The sequence below is a fragment of the Caloenas nicobarica genome, chromosome 3 (assembly GCF_036013445.1).
Source record: "Caloenas nicobarica isolate bCalNic1 chromosome 3, bCalNic1.hap1, whole genome shotgun sequence".
In the NCBI taxonomy this organism is placed as follows: domain Eukaryota; kingdom Metazoa; phylum Chordata; class Aves; order Columbiformes; family Columbidae; genus Caloenas; species Caloenas nicobarica.
The window spans coordinates 97016508-97038505 of NC_088247.1; the positions used below are offsets into that span (position 1 = coordinate 97016508).

The 21998-nt window shown below is 36.2% G+C and overlaps 1 protein-coding gene across 3 annotated transcripts in view; it reads left to right on the top strand.

Annotated features, from left to right (window-relative positions):
* Positions 1 to 21998, top strand: part of SYT14 (synaptotagmin 14) — an 85385-nt gene that overhangs the window by 38580 nt on the left and 24807 nt on the right. For all 3 annotated transcript variants that reach the window (XM_065632567.1, XM_065632569.1, XM_065632570.1), the window contains one exon: positions 21385 to 21653. In XM_065632567.1, coding sequence (XP_065488639.1) covers positions 21385 to 21653 — 269 coding nt within the window. The remainder of the gene's footprint in view (positions 1 to 21384; positions 21654 to 21998) is intronic.

The window sequence follows — 21998 nt, forward strand, 5'->3', positions numbered from 1 at the left end:
GTGATGTTTTTAAAGCTTGTCTTGCCAAATCACCTCTTTAATAGCTGTGCAAAATTCCAGATTAGCAAGCAAGCAAGGGGAATTGATCCCAGTTCTGCGGCAAAGTAAGTGACATCGTGATGGAAAAAGCAGTAAGCTCTCTTGCTTACTTAGCATACTTAGATGTACTTTATTTAGCTATAGTTTACTAGCTTGGTACAGCCACAGGTTCCATCTCCAACCTATTTTAAAGTCTTTTTTTCTGACTTCTCAGTTGATAAAGCCCCATGGTGGAAGGCACGTTTGTTCAGAGGCTCTATTTCTGAGATTGGCCCAAGTGCCTTACATTTCACAAGGTTTTTTGGAAACATATGGAAGCACTAAAAGACTGCAGTGAGAAAACATAAGTTCTCTTAAATGAGAATCTGCTGCTCTAGCAGGCATATGCTACTGGATTTTATCCATCTTTTCCATATTGTGAAGGTAGAGTATGATGTTATTTTTGTAGTTTATCTTCTCCGCTTTTATTCTTCTCTAGGCTTTCGGCACTTTCTGTTGATGTGTCTGTTGGACATATGTTTGCCTTGCTCCTCGGTGTCAATCTTTGCACGTGAAGGTGACTGTTCTTCTGCAATCTCTTGGATGGGATTCTTTATGCAGCTTTTTGCCTTATCTTTCTCTGTCGTTAGTTTTCATGTCTTGGTAAAAGTCTCTTCACTGAACTACTTGAAGTACATAGATTTTATTTCAAAATCTTCCCGACATAAACACCAAAGGCTCTTTCATAAGCACCTCAAAACTGGTACGCAGGTAAATCTCTCCAGTTTGTTAAAGCAACCTAGGGGTGTTTTGCTCTGTAAATAACCTTCTGTAAAGCAGGATCCTACTTCTTTGGACTTGTCAAGCTAAGATGAAAGGCACTGGACAGGCTGAGAGGAAGAGTGAATCTCTCAGTGAATCCCATGATAATTGTGTATTTCCAGTTTAGTTTCTATCATTATTCCTTGCAGATAAGCAGGTGTATTTGCAATCCAAGTGTGAATAAAGACTTACTGTTTCAAAAGTATGGAGTGAGGGCCTCAGTATGGTTGTATCGTGTTCAGCAAAATAAGGCCAGAAAGTTCTCTCAAAGTTGGTCTATCTATCTGAGACTGCAGATAATGACATGTAGACATGAACACCTTGTGAATACATTTAACTTTCTATTTAGCTATAGCTTTATTCAGCATGACTGTAGATAAGGGTAGCAGCAAACAATCATTGAAGCTTAAAGAACATTTTAAAAATAAGTACCAAGACCTCATATTTCTTCTGAAACTGTTTTATTTTTCAGCGAATAATGTTTAATTGTATTGATTTTTGACCAAGAAGATCGTTTATGTGCAAGAAGAGCTATGAACTAGTATTCAGACTGGAAGACTGACAGCTCAGTTGAATACTAGATCATTACTTAAATAGTTATTTCTCTTCTTTTACTTCTAATGTGTTTTAAATAAATGAATTATAAATACAATGGAAAGAGTATTTAGGAAGAAGGTGGCCACCCAGTTTTCTCTGATGTGTCTTTATCAGGTTGCCTGTGAGATTTCTCTGGTATAATACCCATTGGAAGAATATTATCTTTTAGGCCTGCAGCTTTGGATAGACCTAGGGCTTCAAATAATACATTCATCGAGATACTTTGAAAGGGTCTTCAGTAAAGACGCTTAAGACAAGTCTTAAGTAATCTTCAGAGCAGTATTTCCCAAACATTTCAGAGTGTATTTTGGAGGCTGAGTCATGTTACATCTATGAGATATTTCAGATATTCATACTTGTGTACATCAGTTGACAGTGCTTTTATACTATCAAATTATATAATTCTTGATGCACTTTTTAGAGGTTTTTGGGAAAGAAAAAGGGGATATTTAAAAATTATTTATTCAGTTGATCCAGCTTCCTTCTGCTTCTTTTCTATTATGTTGACGGCTACCCTTGACACTTTTTATTTGAAGAGTAATTTAAGATCTTCATGTAGTACAGTAGAAAGTGCAATAATGCAGTACTAATGATGCAAAGTCCTGATTCCTGATTATGTGTATGTGCCTCCTATTTATAGGGAAATAGGAGTGAGTTTTCCTTGGCTCCAAGCCCTTACAAATTGGAGAAAGATAATTTATTGTGCTTTTGAAGCATCTGGGGAGTGTGGCAGTTCAACCATAGCTTTATCAAGGGAATGTTTTAGGGATAGTTTTGTGTACTACAAAAGATACTTTTGTAACTCAAGGATCTGCACGATGCTGTCCAGAGCTAACTTGATTTGGGTTGTTTTCTGCTTAATTTCTCGGATGCTGTCAGGTTAGGGGTTTTTTGGGGGGATATGTGTGTTTGGTTTTTTGTTTGTTTGTTTTTGTTTTTAACTCTTGCCGGGGTTGGGAGGGAACACCAACAAAGTAGCTTCCTAATGCATTATGGCACTATATTCCTAGAATAGTGGAAGACAGTTCTATTAAGTATTTGAAATTATTTGGTTTTTGCCAAAAATATAGTCAACCGAGCATTGCAGAGACCAAGGTGATTTGAAGAGTAGCTTTTGCTCTGTTTTATTCAGTTTTACAGAATTCAGATCTTTTTTACTATGCAAGACAGTGTTACCCTTTATCTTTTGAACAGTTCCTGATAGGAAGGAGCTTTTCATGAAGTTATTCACGTATTAGGCTATAATTATATTATGGTTTTGGTTCTTTACCTGCATGAATGGAAAGAATTCACAGATGGGGTAGAAGGTACATGTGTAATTCAATATTATTATTGTGATTTTCTTGAGGAATATTACAGAAGTGGCAAGATGTAAATATGGGATTTAAATGCAAAGGAGGTCTGTGTCTGAATTTAAACACAGTTTGGAAGAGAATGGAGTTACATTGAGAACTTGTGAGTTGAAAAGCTAGATAAGTTGTGCACAGTAAGTATCTTGTCAACCAAAGGAAACATATGAAAGTGCTTGATAGAATGAATTTGAATAATACTGAAGTTATGGATTTACCCTGCGATTAGCAGCAGAGTTGCTGGAGAAAGATGATGTTAAAGCGTGCGTGTCATTTACTGCTGAGAGAAGAAAACTAGTAGCAAAACTCAAAGTCAGTGATGATGATAAGATTTTCATCAGAAAAAATCCTTTTCCAGCTAGACCAGCTCCAAAGAGGAAGAAAACCTGTCCTCCAGTGGGAAAGGGCTTTTTTTCCTGATGTGCACAAGTGAGCAAAGCAGTCTCACAAATTAGGTTCCTCCTGCCAGCATTTTGAAGTCTTTGAAGAGATACCCTTTGCATTCATGTGAAGGCTTTGAAGAAAGTCACCCTTAGCAATGTGATGTCTCTGAAGTGATGTAAATCATACATTAATAATGACGGGAAAGTTCCCATTTTATTGTAAACTTACTATTTTAATAAGTCATCTGTATGAATCTGGAATTTATGAAAGGATCAAGATCTGTCATTATCTGGGAAAAGTGCACGTATATATTTGTGGCTGAAAGAGTTCCTTGTGGCATTGTATTTGATACAGATGTTCCACATTAATAAAATGTGGAACTGATTTAAGACATAAGCACAAGGGGCAGTACTATATCAGCAAAAAAGATCATTCCTTGATGAACCCAGCACCTTTGCTGATTCTGAGGTTTCCCATTGAAAACTGGGTATTTCTTTTACTAACATGATGTAAAAGCTATTGGATAGGGGTGTTCTTTTTTCTTTGTATTATGGTAATATCTAGTGATATAGGGGAGCAGTTTCTTTGATCTTCATGCACATAGACCATGAGACATGTCTTGTCTGAAAGACTCCCACTGAATACAAAAGAAGACATAGTTTTCACTTATTGCAACCCGAATTGCAGAGATCCCATGGCCTATCATGGAATGAGTGAGTAAGAAACAGGATCAAACAGCAGGCTGGAGATCTCTGTGTAGACATTTGTTAGGTGCATTGGAAAAAGGAGTTTTACCCTGCGTACACCCAGTAGCGTACTTACCTGCTGAGAACAGTCGTGCTGCTTGGTCGGTGGAATGGAGCAGTACTTTTTACATAAGCATGAGAACTACAAACAGTATTACAACTTTATATAGGAATATAGCAAAAGACGAGTTTATCAGTTCTTCCTCCATAGTGCCTGTGGATAAATGGATCATTCTTCTTAGCTTTAAATGTTAAAATCAAAAGATTTTTAACTCTAGTCTGAGACTAATGTTTATGTCCCAGTTGTGCTTTTTCCCCTACGTTAACAACCAGTTACTGTTAGGACTGTTTTTTATAATCCGATTGCATTACATTTTAACCATCTCTTTGGTAAAAGAAGAATGGGTTATTTTTATAACTGAACTCTTTTTGCTTTGTTACCTAGTCAGTGTAGATCATTTTCCTTATGCACATGTATCAATTTCGTAGACATGCTGTAACTGTATCATAAGTATTCTCTTGGAATTATTCAGTGACTATTTTGTCCTTGTACAAGATGAACAATGTTACCATTTTTATCTAATAACATGTATTTTATTGTTAAGATGACTATTTTCATAGCTACTTCAATTGTGTATGTTATTTATTGGGACTGTATCGTATGTGAGTAAACAACATGAAATTGTATCTATGGCTTCTGTGAAGGCAAAGATCTGTATTTTTTTTTCTTGTTAAAATAAGCGCTTATGTGCTACTTAAAACACTTCTGTGTTACAAAGTTATCCTAAATTTTAGGAATTACTGGAATATTTTCCTTGGAGGAAAGGGCAAGCATGATATATTATACAACTTGAAGTCTTTGTTTTGTGTTCGTTTGGTTTGGGTGTGGGTTGGGGTTTTGTTTGTTTGGGTTTGTTTTTTGTTTTTGTTTTGTGGTTTTTTGGTGGCAGTTTTGGGTTTTTTTTTAAGGGGAGAGGCTTGGATTTCTTTGTTTGCAATTACTTTTCTTTCACTGTATTTAGAAGTAAGCTGGAAATAGATCTGTAGCTGGTGTAATTGCCAGGCTTCTGGTCATTTTGGTGTGGCTGAAGGTTTCTGCTGTGATGGAATCATAGTCTCATGAAAGACATACGAAAACTCAAAGGGAAAATTATTTTATTATGGAAATTCTCGTTCTGTTCCTTTGAGAGAAGCTGGCAGACATGCTTAACTGGGTATAAGATTTTCTGTGTGGAGTCACCTATGCCCAATTCAATTAAAGCTTGATCTTTAAATTTGTAAATAGAAAATCTTGCTACATTCACCTTCCACACCACTTTATAGTCTACCAGCATGTGTTTTTATGTATATATTTGTACATTTTGCTTTAAAAAAAAAAAATTACCCAGCTCTCTATTTGACAAATATATCAATTTGTCAGATAAAGGTTAAAAATTAGATACATTTTATTCATGTTAAAGTCACACCCAGCTTATTTCAAGGCAGCTTTGACTTAGAGTTGCAAGCCTGAGGATATTGATTTGAATTATGCATGACTGTCTGGTATGCAGTTCCATTAGCCTGCTGGATGGATAATGTAAACATGTTCAGAATTTTAAGTATCCTATATGAGCGGCAGGTTAAAAATAGAGCCGATAAGAGCATGTGTATCTGAAAAATCCAAATCTTGGAGAATGAAGCTACAAAAGGTTCATCTCTTCAAGAGACAGACTTCAGGTGTGATTTTCTTTTCTTTGAAAATGCTCAACCCGAACAAATACAGCTTATGTATGTGACTTAAACAGGTGACACGATTACTGTTGTTTACTGCAGAGTTGACATCTGTACCAGAAGACACACTTGTAACCGAAAGGTCAGGGCCAACTTTGCATCTTTTGGCAAAAAAGAGGTGCAGCATCTGTTCTTGTTTAAGTTGGTCAAGATTAACACTAGTGATCAGACTAATTTCTTCATATCTTCAGGGAATCTTGTTTAGAATGTTGCTCGATTTTGCTCAAACTTCCCATGGCTTCCAGTATCTCATAGTTCCTGTTGGTTTGGTTATCCCTGTATTTCAGCAGTCGTAGTTTGGTGGTAGGTGTGATGACTTCTGAAACTTCATTTTTTCCCTGGCACTAAAATCACTATTAATATGATTTAAAACAGATAGTGTCTTTTTAGAATTTTGTCCAAGTTCCTGAGATTTTTAACGGGAAAAAAAAGAAAACTCTGAAATGAAAAGTACGATGCCATCTATGTTACATTTTATTAAGATTTATTATGAGTTGAAGTGTTTCTGTTGCATATGTAGCAATGTGGCCAGTTGATGAGTTAAGTAAAAATCAACATAATGTATTGCACTTATCTTCAAGATCTGATAGATACAAACCAGAAAACTAGTCTAACATTGCATTAATTTGTAACTACCTTCTCAAAATTGTTTTCCTTGGAGTGCTTAATATTTGACTGAGTGAAATTCTGTACATAATGCCAGAATAGAACTCTTTTTAGGTCATGAGAATAATGAGAGAGAATAATGCTGTATTTTCGCCGGCTTTTACAGTGTTTATTTGCTTATGTCTTAGTGTAGAAATAATCACATAAAAAAATTGTAAGTACATGTATGACTTAAAAGCTCTTCTTGAAGATGAAGTTGATTGTACTGCTCTGATGTATTTTTTTTTCTTTTCCTGTCAAATCTTGGATCATGAATTGTATGTCCACACAAAATCTGGTCAATAGGTAATTCTTGAGTAGATCTGATAAAATTTGAAAAGGTGTTTTGAGTTTATGGTCGTTTTCCCTTGTAACTGAGCAATAATTAATCTGTTAAGAGAGCAGTGTCTAAAGCTCTCCTTCAGAGAAACTCATCGTCCTGTTTGATCGTGGCTGTTGTCTTTGGCTGTTTGCAGAGCAAAATTCCTTTCGCTGTCATGAGAACCACTGCTCTTAATCATCTGCTTTTCCTGGTGCCATTTCCTTCCTGTTAACAAGAAGGGGCTTGAAAAGAAAAAAATCTTTGGAAATGAAAACAGTAGTTGTCATTAGTGTTCGAAGCAGTCTGTTGGCCTCGGAGATGTAGGAGACAATCGTGGCCCTTTCCAGACAACTTTGAGATCCCGCAAAGGAAGGACATAAGAACTCATTTTATGAAGGATGGTAACAATGGTAGTTATTTCTTAAAAAATACTAGTTTGCACCTTAGTCCTACTCAGAGAGGAATGGGGCATCTCCCGTGTGCTTTTGTGCACAGTGCAGATAATCCGGGAGAATATTACACAGAGGAGAAATGAAAGGATAGCAGGTGTAACAGTGAATGTAATGGCAGGAGCACACAGCCCTTGAGTGGTTCCAACACTAAACTACAGAACTAGTAATATTTTGATAATACAGATGACTTACCATAAATACCACAAGGTAACAGTCCATTTTGAGTTCCTTTTAATTGTTCTCTAGCTTTCGGTGACTTTTAAAAGAAATTTGTAGGAAAAAAAGTGATGTTTATTTCTAGTTGAATGTTTACAGTAGAAACATTATGTGGATCTTTTTTTGTCCCCAAAAGAAAGCGTTATAACCTGAGACAATTTAAAGTTAAATTTAAAAGCTAGGAGAAATGCATTTTATGAAATCCATGCGAATGTAAGTCTAACCTCCAGCGACACTGTTAGAAAAGTGAAGATATTTAATATGTCTTTATTTCGTATGTGCTTGTGGAAAACATATTTCATGATCAAGGGTAAGAGTTTGGTTTTTATGCTTCAGTGGCTCAGATATTATGCTTCAAAATTTCTATATTTTAGAGCAAAGCTGAGCTTGTGCGTATGAGCAAGTCAGGTTAAGTTTTTTGTTTAGTGTTTTGCTGTAATAACTTTAGGTAACTGAAGAAAAGAGGCAAGAATAGCATTTCCTACCCATTCTTCTCTGGCTCTCTAACTCTTAGTTGCTTTCATGACACTCATTTATGTAGCCGATACCTTTCCAATGATTCAATGCATTGAAAGGTGGGAGATGGCCCTGAATGATTCTATATCTAGTTCCTATTACAATAATTTATTTCTCATGCATTAATTCAGATTATGTTAGTATCGGCACTTGGTTTTTAAATCCTGTGTAAATTTTGCTGAGTGGGAGCGAGTCTTTTTTTTTTTTTTAAGAAGAGGTCGGAATACAGAAACATAAAGGGAAAATCAGTTTACTAACTGCCCTCTTCTTCACTGATGAGTACAAATTATTCCCAGCTTGTTGGAATGCAATTTGCATTTGAAAATGCCCATAATAAATTGGTATAAAGAGGTCTAACGACTTCTGTTTAAGGGAGTTCTATTTATTCTGGTTTATGCGTAATCTCAAGAGTTGCACGCAATGGTTCTGCACCTCCTTTCTGAAAAGCTTGCTTGAAATTTGCTGCGTTTTAAGTCTTCAGCGGGGTATATTGATAGAGAAACACTTAAACTCTATCAGCTCCTGGTAAATAGCAAACTCAGAATTATGTACTCCCTTTTTAATTTTAACACCATTTCAGGGTTGATCAGGTTAAATCATTTTATGTCTGCACCTTTTTTTCATTCTGTTTTCCTCAAGCGAAAGTGCTGGATTTCAGATCGAAAAGAACGTGCTTGCTTATTTCATTACAAATGTTAGCATATGGTATACCTCAGGTTTTTGAGAGGATGGGGGGGTGGAAGAAGAACACTTCCAAGGGGTTAGATATTCATCCTGTATAGATGGCTCAGATTCCTACTGTGTCAGTTTTCTGGTGTTTGATAAGGCACACAAAGCAGTTGTGGGAGAAAGCATATCACTTGTATCCATGGTAACTCGAATGATACTTTGGAACTCAAAAGGATAGAATAAGCCAGAGTAATAGGTCTCATTATAAGGGCAAAATACATAAAAGGTTCAGGCATATGCTTTTAATTAGTTGCCAAAAATAACTAGAATCAGAGACAATGCAATGAAAGAATAATTCTTAGCGTTAGAAACAGGCAACATTTGAAATCTAAAGATGCGCTCAACTGAAAGGCTTTTATCTTACCATCTTCTGGGTATTTGGTCCATGAATACTAATAGATTTGCTATGGTTTCTTAATCATGCTTAGGACATGAGAGCGCACGCTGATAAAAGCTCGTGCAAGTCTCACATGAGTACAAGTTTCCGAAGTTCCATAGTGATGTTAATTCTCATGGCTGTGATGCAGCTTCTTATGAATAGCGTGTGCAAAGCATTCTCTCATGTTTTACAAGTGCACTGCTGGAAAAATAAATGTAACGAGTCCTTCTGTGTAGAAATCATTAAAAAAAAGGATTGAAAATGCAGATTAGTTTGAGATCAAAGATATAGTATTTTTCACAGTAAGTCACTTTCATTAATTTTAAAATAGGAAGGTAAGCAATGGGGGAAAGTGGGAAAATGTAATATGAAACTTGAATGGATAGACTAGAATTGAATCCCAGAGAATGAAAATAGAACAATGTGTGAAGTACAAGGTATAGGATATTTGAATAACCATTTTAATAGAAATATTTTAATGCAGTGAATAATTTTAAAGTTTTCTATTTGAACAGCAGTGTTTGTAAGGAATCCATCTTGTATTGCAGTGCAATTCTCCACATTATTTCCTCTGTTGCTATAGAAACTAATTCTAGTGCAGCTGTGATCGCTTATCAAAATTCTAATGTTTCAATACCCATTTCTTATTTTGAGTTATTTAAATAGCCTTGTCTTACTTTGAATCAAACTGCACATTTCTTCACTGCTGAATTGTTGACTGGTCAAAATGTTAATGCAAAGTGATAGCAAATGCTGTATTTTTTTTCTTTTTGCCATCTAAGCTATCATACTTATTGTTAAAGTTTTAATAACAAGCAAATTAAGGCTTTTTCACTTAATAAATTGTAAAGGTCAATATTTTGCTGTCTAACATCAGCCTCTTGTAATGGATATTACTTCCTCAGTGTAATCTTAATCATATTTAGTATTTCATAAACCTTAAATTGTTCCTGTTACTCATACATGGTCATAGGGTGTGTATATGTATATGTGTGTGTTTACATACGTGTGTTGATGTGTATGTGTAATCCACTGTTAGGATTTTTTTAACTTGTGTTATGTTCATTTTACAAAAGTAAAAATTTCAGTGATACTACATTGTCTAAAAGTAGTCATTGGCAAGGTATACTGAAGTAGAATGTCACCAGTTGACAAAGTATTCTGAATTTCTTTTGCTCCTTGTATTATTTGTTTCTTCAGGGTTGGTTTGAGGGGTTGGTTTTCGTGGTGGTGTGGGTTTTTTTGTTGTGGTGGTTTTGGTTTGGGGTTTTTTGTTTCTTTTGTTTGTAAACAATGGAAGCACTATGCTAGCAGGTATATGTATTAAATGCAGGATGCAGCAATGTAAGTAGCATATGAAGAGGAGCTACCTGTGAATTGTTAAACCGCTGTATTATAGAAGGAGCTTTGTAAGTATTTGAGATACCTGTATTTGAAATTATTCCCATACTTGATTATTACAGTATAGAGTTGAGGTTTTCGATATATATTGTAGAATCAGTGAATAATAGGTGAAAAGGACCTGTGGAGGTCATCTAGTCTGATCTCCTGATTGATAAAGAGCCAGTTTCAGAGTTAGACCAGGTTGCTCAGGGCCCTCGTCAGGGGAGCTTTTTAAACCTTCAAGGCTGTTGATTACACAGCCTCTTCTGGGTAACCTCATCCAGTCTACACCCACTCTGACTTCAAACTTTTTTCTTATATTTAATCAGAATTTCCTTTGTTGCAACGTGCACGCATATCAGTTAAATATCGGGTTTATATATAGCTTAATAAAGTAGTTTGTTAAGGAAGTAGTTTAAACAATGCTGAGATTTGAAACAATTAGCATTCTAGTTGTGAACCACGTTGAACGTCATTCTTCTGAGTTTGTTTTCAATTCTAATGGTAAGATCTAAAAAGTTTGCTTGTACCAGATGATGAGAAAGGGTGGGATGGTAATAGGTCTGGAGACACATGTTGTATACTTTCTGATGTTGTAGCAAAACTACTGAAATGTTCCCATAGTACTTTTCAAGATAATCACTGACTTTCTAATGAGTGTACATTAATTTCATGTAGTGTGAAATAAATCATTTTCAATTTTGAAATTATCATACAAACATTTTGCAGCTGTGGCTGTCAGACTGATTAGTAATTAACTGCTGTGCACCACCTTTCAACACGCAGCATCAAACAGTAATTTCAAATTAGGTGTAACATTTTTGCTAGCATAAGAAAGGTCCACGAGAAACAAATTTTGACAGATATGCATGTTTTTACTCTGTCTCAACGGCTAGTGAGTTTAATATTGTAGGTATAACACCATGTTCATGGCAATGCAACTTACCAGTGAGTGTTTTGGGAAGTTAAATGGGTTGAGAACCATGTGCAGCACTCTGACCCTTGATTGTTCAGCACTGTTACTGCTTTGGGGGCATGACAGGGAAGAGCAGTTCCTCTCTTGCTGTCTACTGAGGGCTGAAACATCATTCCGTAGACCTTGCGAGCCCTCTAGGCAATATGCAGCTTGGCCACTGATCTTCCTGAGCTCTTGCCTAGCTCTTAATGATTGCTACCATGGCTGAACTACAATACCTTCGCCAGCCTTCGTATTCATCGAGTCCTGTCCAAGTGCAGAAAATTACCTGTTTTCACAGAATCACAGAATGTTAGGGATTGGAAGGGACCTCAAAAAATCATCTAGTCCAATCCCCCCGCCGGAGCAGGAACACCCAGATGAGGTTACACAGGAAGGCGTCCAGGCGGGTTTTGAACGTCTCCAGAGAAGGAGACTACACAACCTCCCTGGGCAGCCTGTTCCAGTGCCTGTTACCCTCACTGAGAAGTTTCTTCTCAGATTTAAGTGGAACCTCTTGTGTTCCAGCTTGAACCCATTGCCCCTTGTCTTACTGTTGGTCATCACTGAAAAGAGCCTGGCTCCATCCTCATGACACTCACCCTTTACATATTTATAAACATTAATGAGGTCACCCCTCAGTCTCCTCCAAGCTAAAGAGCCCCAGCTCCCTCAGCCTTTCCTCATAAAGGAGATGCTCCACTCCCTTCATCATCTTTGTGGCCCTGCGCTGGACTCTCTCCAGCAGTTCCCTGTCCTTCTTGAACTGAGGGGCCCAGAACTGGACACAATATTCCAGATGAGGTCTCACCAGGGCAGAGTAGAGGGGAAGGAGAACCTCTCTCGACCTACTAATCACCCCGCTTCTAATCCACCCCAGGATGCCATTGGCCTTCCTGGCCACAAGGGCCCAGTGCTGGCTCATGGTCATCCTGCTGTCCACCAGGACCTCCAGGTCCCTTTCCCCTACACTGCTCTCTAACAGGTCATTCCCCAACCTATACTGGAACCTGGGGTTGTTCCTGCCCAGATGCAAGACTCTGCACTTGCCCTTGTTATATTCCATTCAATTTTTCCCCACTCAACTCTCCAGCCTGTCCAGGTCTCTGGATGGCAGCACAGCCCTCTGGCGTCTCAGCCACTCCTCCCAGTTTGGTGTCATCAGCAAACTTGCTGATAGTGCACTCTAGTCCCTCATCCAAGTCGTTGATGAATATATTGAATAGTACTGCAAATTATATGACAACTATGGAAACATAGGAACAACTACATGGTATGTTACATATAATCCTAGTAAAGTGGCTGTCTGTGACAGTGGGAGGTCTCAGAAGCCCTGCTCAGAAGTGCAAGAAATTTAGTTTCTAGTAATTGTGTTTCTTTATTACCAGAGAAATTTGTTTGAGGCCGTGCTGGAGTGGGTGGAACAGACTGACATCTTCCTTGCTACTTAATCTGTGCCTTTCTGTGAATTTGCAGCCCTCTTACTGGGTGTGTGAAGGAAAGTTACCTCAGTTTCAAAGCATATCCCATGCTTGTGGTTTCACAGTGTCCTTTTTGCCTTTCTTTTTCTGGTCATTTGGCCCCAAAAGTGGTGCTAGTGCCATTATTCCTAAGCATATTTTCTACAGGCACTAATATCTAAAAGGTTTTAGAGGAGTTCTTGAGCATATATAGACAATTTGCTTCTGTTGTTCACCTGTTAGGTACTCCTGTAAACTGAGATCATCCTTGGTTTTTCTGGGTTCTAGCTGCATTTTATTTGGTAAAGTTACAAGAGCTGTTTCAAAAGCAAAAACCCCTGTATTTTGTAGAATCCTTTTTACAGGAATCCTCTAATATACTACAGGAAATAAGTCCATTTTACTAAAGCAAGTCACTGAGCCAGTGTGTCAAGGAAAGAAGGGCAAAAAATTCCCATATAGATAAGAGGACTCAAGGTCCTTTGGAGTCTCAGGATCTGAATAAATAATTACTTGTCTCCCACTCAAAAGGAAAAATAATAATAAGTATAAAATATAAATATAAAATAAATGCTTATTCTGGAAAATGTCTTGCCCCTCCCTGAATGTAACTAGCTTTATCTCTAGGTTGTGCAGCTTTTCACCTACAAATGTGGATAGATATTCCCACCCATCAAACATCACTGATTTCTCTTTTATCTCTTTGCTCTGTTGACATTGCTTTTTTCTCAGATCTGAACCATTTTTTTGCATGTCATGTGTTGTTTTATTTTCCCCATTCCTTCACCTTTCTTCCCCTGCCATTTTTGCTTTGTTACTTTAGCTGTTTGTAATTTTTCATTCCTGTTTGCATCTTGTCTCTTCTTTATTCCTATTTTTGCTCTTTTTCTCATTTTTCTATACAGATCTGCTAAACTTCTCTCCCTTTCTTTCTTTCCTTTGTTCATTTACCAACAACCTGTCACTGTTTTCTGAATCATTGCACCTACTTTCTCCTTTTGCCTTTTTTTTTTCTTTTCCCTTTACTTTTTTTCCCCACCCTAATATTGTATTTTTTTGTTTTCTCTTCCTTCTCTTCCACTACAGAGCTGATGATAATGGAAAATTCTGTGAGGGTATATCTCTTAAGAAGCTAGTGGCTTGGAGGTTTCCATGTTGATGGTGGTACACAATTCAGGTGAATTTTAGATTAATAATAATTTACAAGGCTTGAAGTAAAAATTAAAAAAAAAACCAAACACAAAAAAACCAAAACAAACTGGAAGAAATTGCTAGGGTTCAAGTCTTAAAAGACTTGGTTTCAATTCCACACTTCATTGAAAGCTTTCTGTGATTATGAGCACTTCTGAGCTAGATTCACAGCAATCTTTATTACCTCTTATTTAAACCTTTACTTTAGTTCCTTGTCTTTAAAGTGCCAAACTTGTTAACGTCTACTATTACAGTGGTACTATTATTCACTATAATATATATTTTGCTTATATATATTAACATTTATGAGGTACCCAAATTGAGATCATATAGATACCTGAAGTAGATGGGCAGAGAATTTAACTCATGCCCTACCGAAATGGTTTATGCAGAACCATTGTAGTGCTGCTCTGTGTTAGTGACTCACCCGAATAGAGTATCTTTTGCGCTCAAAATTGCTATGAAAATAAGACAAAGGAATCAAAGCAAGCTTTGTGTTCCTATTCTGGAAGCAGTTCTTGATGGAAAATATCTTTCTTGCACCAGTTAGGATAGTAATAAACCGCTAAAAAACTAGGGAAGTTTACACTTTTTTTTAATTACAAAATGCAGCTAGCAAGGTGAAGTTGTTTTTAAGAAACCATGAAGTTATTGCATTTTAAGTTCCAGAAAGAGTTCTCACTAAACGAAGTAGTTGTATCTTATTTAAAGTAAAAGTATGGAAAAAAGAATGATGGAATTCTCGTTAAGGAACACACAAGTTCAGCATATAGTGCTGAATGGATCTTTTTCTATAATTAAATAAGTATTGAAATCTTAAAGGGGGTTTCTGTATCACTTAGAGAACTTTGTATTCTTCCTTTTTTTGTCAAATAAAAAAAGAGAATGTGCCTGAAACAAGCTGCAATAATATTAAAATGTTCAAGAAAAGGATACACGTAACACATGAATCTTGCTTTCTAATAATGCTTTCTTTCCTCATTTGAGACCAAATAGAATGAGGGCAGGAACACTACAGGAATTTGAGCTGTGTGTTACAATGCTGGGAATTGATCTTAGACCTCTACGGGATCTTTTTCATCTTTTCAGCACTTTGTCCTGCTGCTCGACTCTTGTACTTAATACTACAGCTGTAGTAGTATTAGTCTGGACTGGAATTTGAAGCATAATTTAAAGTGTAAATTATATTCAAATGAAGTATACAAGTGACAGGAAGATACTTTCTAAGTACACATCCAGCTGCTGTGGTCCAGAGGTATGAGGGATGCTGGTGTGGACACACTGGTCAGAAATGGGGATTTTCAGAGGCCTAAGATGGTTTGCAGTGGGTGAAGTTTTCAAAGCTTTTAGCTGTTAAGCTCTGAATTTCTGTTAAGCATCTGTAAACGCTGGTGAGATGGGTGAATTTGGGTGAATTTTCACAGAGATTATAATAGACATTTCCTCGTCACCAAGACAGTCTTAAGATTTTAAAGCTGGTTGTCAGTCACCTTCAGCATGCAGGACTTCTAGTGTATTTTAAAAGAGGAAAAGGAAAAAAAGAATATGAATTGATTTAACTTATTATCTTTTTGGAAGTCGTATTTTTTTAACAATTTTGATAACTTGGAAAGAATGAACAGTGAACAGAGGTGCAATGGAATACCTGTTTATTTATAAAGTTAGCCAACATAGTGATCTAAAGGTAGCGTAAAGGAAAGCTGGCTGCTTATAAAAACAGTAAAATTGAAACCGGCATCTAAATGGAACAGAAAATAAGTTTTTCTACTTAATGAGTTGAATGAAGGTGCTTAGTACAAATGCTTTACCTAAGGAAATATAATTATGAAAGGGAAGGCAAACAATTTTACAATTTCACTTCTTAAGAGATTACTGCTTCCAAAAACCTTTAGAGCTGGATGTAGTCTCAGAAAATACGAGGTTTTAAAGTCTCCTTTTAAAAGTTAAAAAAAAAAAGTTCTGGGAAGCTTGATTTATTGATATTTGCATCAAAAAGAGATGAAAATATTGAACCGATAGCAGTATTTAGATGTATTTTGGACAGCCAGAAAGCATAAATACAGAACCAGGTAGAAGAACTCCTTCCTATTCAAATTAATAGAAATACTGTATAGGGAATGAGAGAATGATACTTAAATTGAAAGAAAATTAATTCAAGATATGCTAATGTATAATTTTCATTGAAGACGACCAAAATATTTGGGAAGGAAACAAAAGAATGTCTTTGACAGTTAGTTCACTATAATGCTTTAATAATGTATTTGTAGCTTAAATGTTCTAATTTGGGCTAATTTTGGAAAGAGCTTGAAATTTTTCACTGCTGCAACGCTTTTCTGTATTGCTCTGTAAAACAGAACGTAAATTCTTACAAATCAGAAGTGCTCTAATAAGTGCAGAAAAGAGCACATTTCTTTTGTCAGCAAACAAAACCAAGTTGTAATTCTGCAGGCTCATGATATAAACAGAAAAAGAATAATTTTAAAAATGACTATGCAAGTATCGATAACTTCAATGGGTCTTAGACCTTTCCCAAGGAAGGAAATCGAAGCTTTAAGGACCGGTCGTAAATATAATTCAATAATTTTGGGTAGTTTTATTGGGGGGGGGAAGAGGGAAAAAAAAAGAACCTTTTTTAGTACATGAATGCCCAGTAGAATGAGCCTTAGGTGAAGAATATGCAGTGCTAAGAACTTCATGTGACATCAGATATAAATGGCACCAATACTGTTTCGACTTCTATAGGTTTGAGGTTAAGTTCACAGTGTATGGAATTTTCTAAATACTAGGAAACTAAGGAGAACTATTTTTTACTGAAAAACAAACAAAAGACAACAAACAAAAACAGATATTACTTTTCTTGTTTACTGGTGAATTGCTTAATGTAGAAGATAGTTCAACTATGAATAAAAGTCTAAAATGTGGCAAATGCAAAAAGAAAGCTCATAAAAGATTTTTTTTTTTTTTCCTATTGGCGTAATGACCCCATACCACTCCTATATTCCCCTTTTTTCATTAAGCAAGACTTGTGCCATAACTCTTTTGGAAAAGAAATAGAATAATGCTGAGATAATCTGTTTTATTAAGAAATAAAATGTTTTGTTTTGTTTTTCCTCAAAGATGCATGTAAGCTTTTCATTTTGACGGAAGGAGAACCCCAGGGTTTCATTCAATATTAAATGTTCATATTTTGTACTCCTCGTAATGTGGGGTAATTCAGTCAACATAATATTTTTGGATGGTAGAAAAGTTCAAACATGAAAATTCCATTTGGACTGTCTGTGCTGCATATCAGAAGTCTCTAGGGGTGTTTAATCATTCAGAGTAAGAAAAGTTTCTTTAATTTTTAAACACGTATTTCATTTTATGCTTTATTTAAATTGTCTTAACATTTACACAGAACTCCTTGAAGGCTTGAAAACTTGAATTTTACGTTAGTTTAAAAAAAAGTAATTATGAAGCATGGTGTATATGGAGCTATATTAGGGGAAGATAAGTTGCTGTTTGAGTATGAAGATATTCTGATAATTACAAAATATGACTTGCAAAAATTTTTCATTTATGTAGTAATTATTTGTTTTAAATGAACTGGAAAGCAGATCCCCAAAGAAGTTTTGTGATAATGCTACCTCACACAATAGTATGAATATTTAAAGAAGTAATATATATGGGAGACTCCAAGTGGCAAAAGGATAGTTAATTGCAGCTTATAAGACAAGGGAATTAAAACCACAAGGATAGTTTGCTTTTCCCATATGTTAAGAGATGGATGTTCTTGGAATTACTCAGGAAATATGGGCTAAAGGAAGCTAGGTTTGTGCTGCTGCCATTTCTGGCTGGTAGGAACCTCAGGCTAAAGCTGATTTGGTTTCTTAGTGATTATTCCTTTCTTCCAGGTTTGAGATATATGTTGGCTGGTTTTTCACCCTGTGTAGTCCAAAGTGGTACAGTAATTTAATATGATTAATTTCATTGAGGGAACTGGCAAAATTTATATTCTATCTGGTTTGAAAGCAGAGAGTTTCTTGGGAAACATGCATAGATACGATGCAACAATTAATTTTAGATTTCCACCGTAACCATTTGCCTGTTAAGAGTAACTCTTTAGCAGATGTTATTAGCCACATCCACTGGTCTTTGGGAGGTATTCTTTGGCTTGGTCGCAGTATTCAAGGTTCAAGGTATGTTACAGACAGTGGTTCTACATACGAATATGCCAACACTTCAGAACATGCTTTCCTTTCAGCTCCAAATGTTTTTCTCCAGTACAATCAGTGATAGGCCAGCATGCATTAGCAGTGCTTTTTTATTTTAAACTTTGATACCTATGCAAAATTTTCTTGACAGATTAGTTGTTGAAGTTAGCTCTTACTTCTGTGTAATTTTTAAGGAAAATACCCAGTATTCAGTGTTACTGTATTTGCTTCTGTCTGTTATATCATTTGTCTTTGATATCATCAGTCTTTAGAATGTCTTCATGTAATTCAAATTTGCAGTATCTTCAGAGAGATGTAACACGAAATCATCATTTTATTGCGTTTTATTGCATCATTTACTGTGGGGAGGGGGAGACATTTTTGCCTTGAAAATTCATGTGAAAACTTTGATATATTTTTATGTTTTGTTCAAAACCAGTTTATACCCATTTAGACATAGATGACCTTAGATTTTTAAACCTGAGTATTTGTTTTAAGAATTTACATGCTATTTCTGTTTGGTAAACTAAACCTTCAAAACTAAATAGTTAAAACCTGTCCCAATGTTTCAGCTTTTTCTGAGATTTTTGAATCACAGCTGGTTAAAAAGAATTTTCTTCACTTCTTCCTCGCCTACATTAGAAGTACCTTTTCTGTCACACAGCCTGTGCAGTTTTCCCATAGGGACATATAATGGAGTTCATCAAAGTGAAAAAAGTGAGTCACACAGTCGTTTATTTACTCATGTAAGACAATAATGGTGTTGATAGTTACCCGGACATGCTTTCATTTTGTTAGATTGTGGAAAAGCTGCGAGTTAAAAAGTCTTTGTAGAATTGACTACAAGTGAAAAGAAAGAAATTAAGTCATAGCTACATGGTGATTACTGCCTCATTTAATACTGTTTTTTGCCTTTTAGCAGCAATGAGCAGAATTGTTGTTGTTCTAAATTTGCTAGAGTATTTGATTATATAAATTATGAAAAGGATGTCCAATTTTCATGGTATAGAGAGTCAAAAGTTTCTTTTATGATGATTAAAATATCAGTTTAGATTCTAAAATTACTTCTATCTCATTTCCTGGGCACAAGTTATCTAATTGTTCTTTTTAAAGTGCTTTCCCATATCTCTTCTCTGTTTTGCAAATAAAGTTTTCTCACTATTCCTGCATGGTGATTTCAAGATTCTGCCGGTCCAACTTAACTTTGTTGCATACGTAAGGTTTTATGATTATCTGCTAGACTGATGACTACGTTTCAAATGTAGGATTCCCTGCCTGCCCTGTTTTCCTTTCCAACCATGTGAGACCGGAGTTTCAGGAGTTAGTGGCGCGGGGCTGGCGAACTGAGAGCAGAAGACCTTTTGCAGGGGCATTCTAACAGTAATTTGGAATCTCTCTGAGTGGTAGGCTGGCTCTGATGGGTTTATCAGAGGAGACAGGATTCCTGACTGTGGTATCATCTGGTATTAGTGTTTTAATTAGTCATTTGCCTCAGCTGAAGCTAAGAGGAGTTCCATTGGGCGCCCAGCGAAATAGAGGAGGGCATTCATTCCCCAGTTATCTCGAGGCTTGTATTTATTCGTGCTCCATAATGAGCTGTCCTCTCCCTGTCCTTCAGTTGCCCAGCTCTGGGGATCTGCAATGCATTGACTCCCTTCTAGCCCATGGCTTCCCATGGGCAGTGTGCACCAAAACCATGGTGGTGTGGGCTTACATCAAGTCCCAAATGCTGTGAAATGTTCCAGATTGTGAAAGTCTGATATGACCCAGACTTCGGAAGGAAAGGAGAACAAAAGAGAACCTTTCCCTAAGACTATTTGTTTCCCAAGAGAGCCACATTACTGTGTTTTCAGCCTTGTTCCATAACGAGTAACTCTTACACATTCTCTCTTTGTTTATGTGATACGTTAAATGACTGGTAATTCCCTCCAAAGCAGTTAAAAGGTTGATATACTTGGTGAGAATTTAGGATACAGGCAGGAAAAATTTATATAGAAAAATTTGATGATGAAACTAAAATGTACCACCTTTGTCATGTGGGAAGGAAGATCAGTTTCTTTCTTAGATGAATCTGAAATCAAAGCTTGCATTATTCTAATGTTAATGCTTTTGTTAACTTCCATTTTGGTAGATTTTTCTGAAAGTGGTATGTCTGGCATCAGAAAACACAGTTGCTTTGAAATTTTTTTGTATAAGTTAATTCTATGAGTGAGGGTCATCGAAATCTTCATTAAAACCTCTAGAGAAGGTGTAAACAAAATGTGATACAGGTTTTTACTTCTCTTTGGTATTCCTTTCATTTCAGCTATTGCACACCTTGCTGTCTTTTCCCACTTCTAGTCAACTGTGTAATGCTGCATCGTAAAATATGACATCAAAAACTGAAATGTAATTATTTGGAATGAACTTTCTATATCCACAGCCATGCATCAGGTTTATTTTCTGTGGAGATGTATAACCACATTTCTTTCTATGTATGTATGTATGTATGTATGTATCTATCTATCTATCTATCTATCTATCTAGTGTGAGAAGCAAAGGTGATCAGCATCAAGTATTCATCCCAAGCACAAGATTGCTCATGATTCTTTTTCCACTGTCTGTAGTGACTGGGTCTAGTGTCTAACTTGTAGACACTGAATACATACCCTTTAGCTGTCCTTAACAAGTAAGAAAGAATCTGAGACAGCGCCTCACTTGTTAAATTCGCTGGTGAGCAGAGTTCACTTGTGTGAGAAGGCTTGTGTCTGCCTTTATTAGTACCTTATTCGTCTTCAGAGTTTAATTTAATATCTCCCTGGGTGAGCAACTGCGTGGGAGGTAATCAAAGGTTTGAAATCGTGGCTTTAGGGAGTGCATTTTGTTTCCTTAATTGGTCTACATTCCACCTGCACAGAATCTGACTTAAGATATCCAAAGGTTTTTGCAAGGTAAGCATCCCTGAAATTCACACCTAAAATTTTTGTTTTGTCATATTTGTGCCATATTTGTTTAGGTACGGTTTATACAATCCATTGTGACTATATACTTAATACTTAGCTTTTATCTTAATCTCTTTCATCTGAGAGATCATTCATTTTCATTTTTCAACATATTTTTCAGTAGTATTTGTTATCTAATTTGAAATGCAAAGTAAAAAAAAGACATACATAGATTTTTAAATACTCCGTCCAGATATTTAGACTTACTGTTTTCCGCAGAACTGTTTCAACAGTAAATAATCAGAAAGTAAGTAAATAATTTTCACTTATTCTCAGCGAACTGCATTCAAAGGATGAGAAGAACACCTCCGCTAGATGAACTGCAGCCGCCTCCGTACCAGGACGATAGTGGTTCTCCTCATCTTTCATGTACACCTTCTGAAGTCGGAGACAGCAAATGTGAATTTTCCCACTGTAGCAACAGTCCAAGATGTTCATATAAGTGCCCAAGTGAGGGAAGCACAGGACACGAAATAGAAAGCTTCCATAACAAAGGATACGAAGAGGATGTACCGAGTGATAGCACAGCTGTCCTTAGTCCAGAGGTAAATGAAAACAGTTGAGTGTTCTGAAGCGTCATGCAGTGCAACCTTTGAAGAGCTTTTTATCTAAACATCAATGCACAGTTATATGAACACTAATACTGCAGCTTATTTTAAAAAGAAATAGTTTGTCAGAAAATACTACAGTAGACTTTGATTGTTCTTTATAGGTCTCTTTATGGCATCTTAACTTTAAAACAAGCTCCCAGTAAGAGAGAATTATTTTTTAAACCAGTCAGAAAAGTTCACTATAAGGACTGTAGTCAAATTTTTTTTTTTCCAACATAATTTTTCAAACAACACAAAAAAAAAAATGCTGTTAACACTTTTTGAACTGAACACCCCATA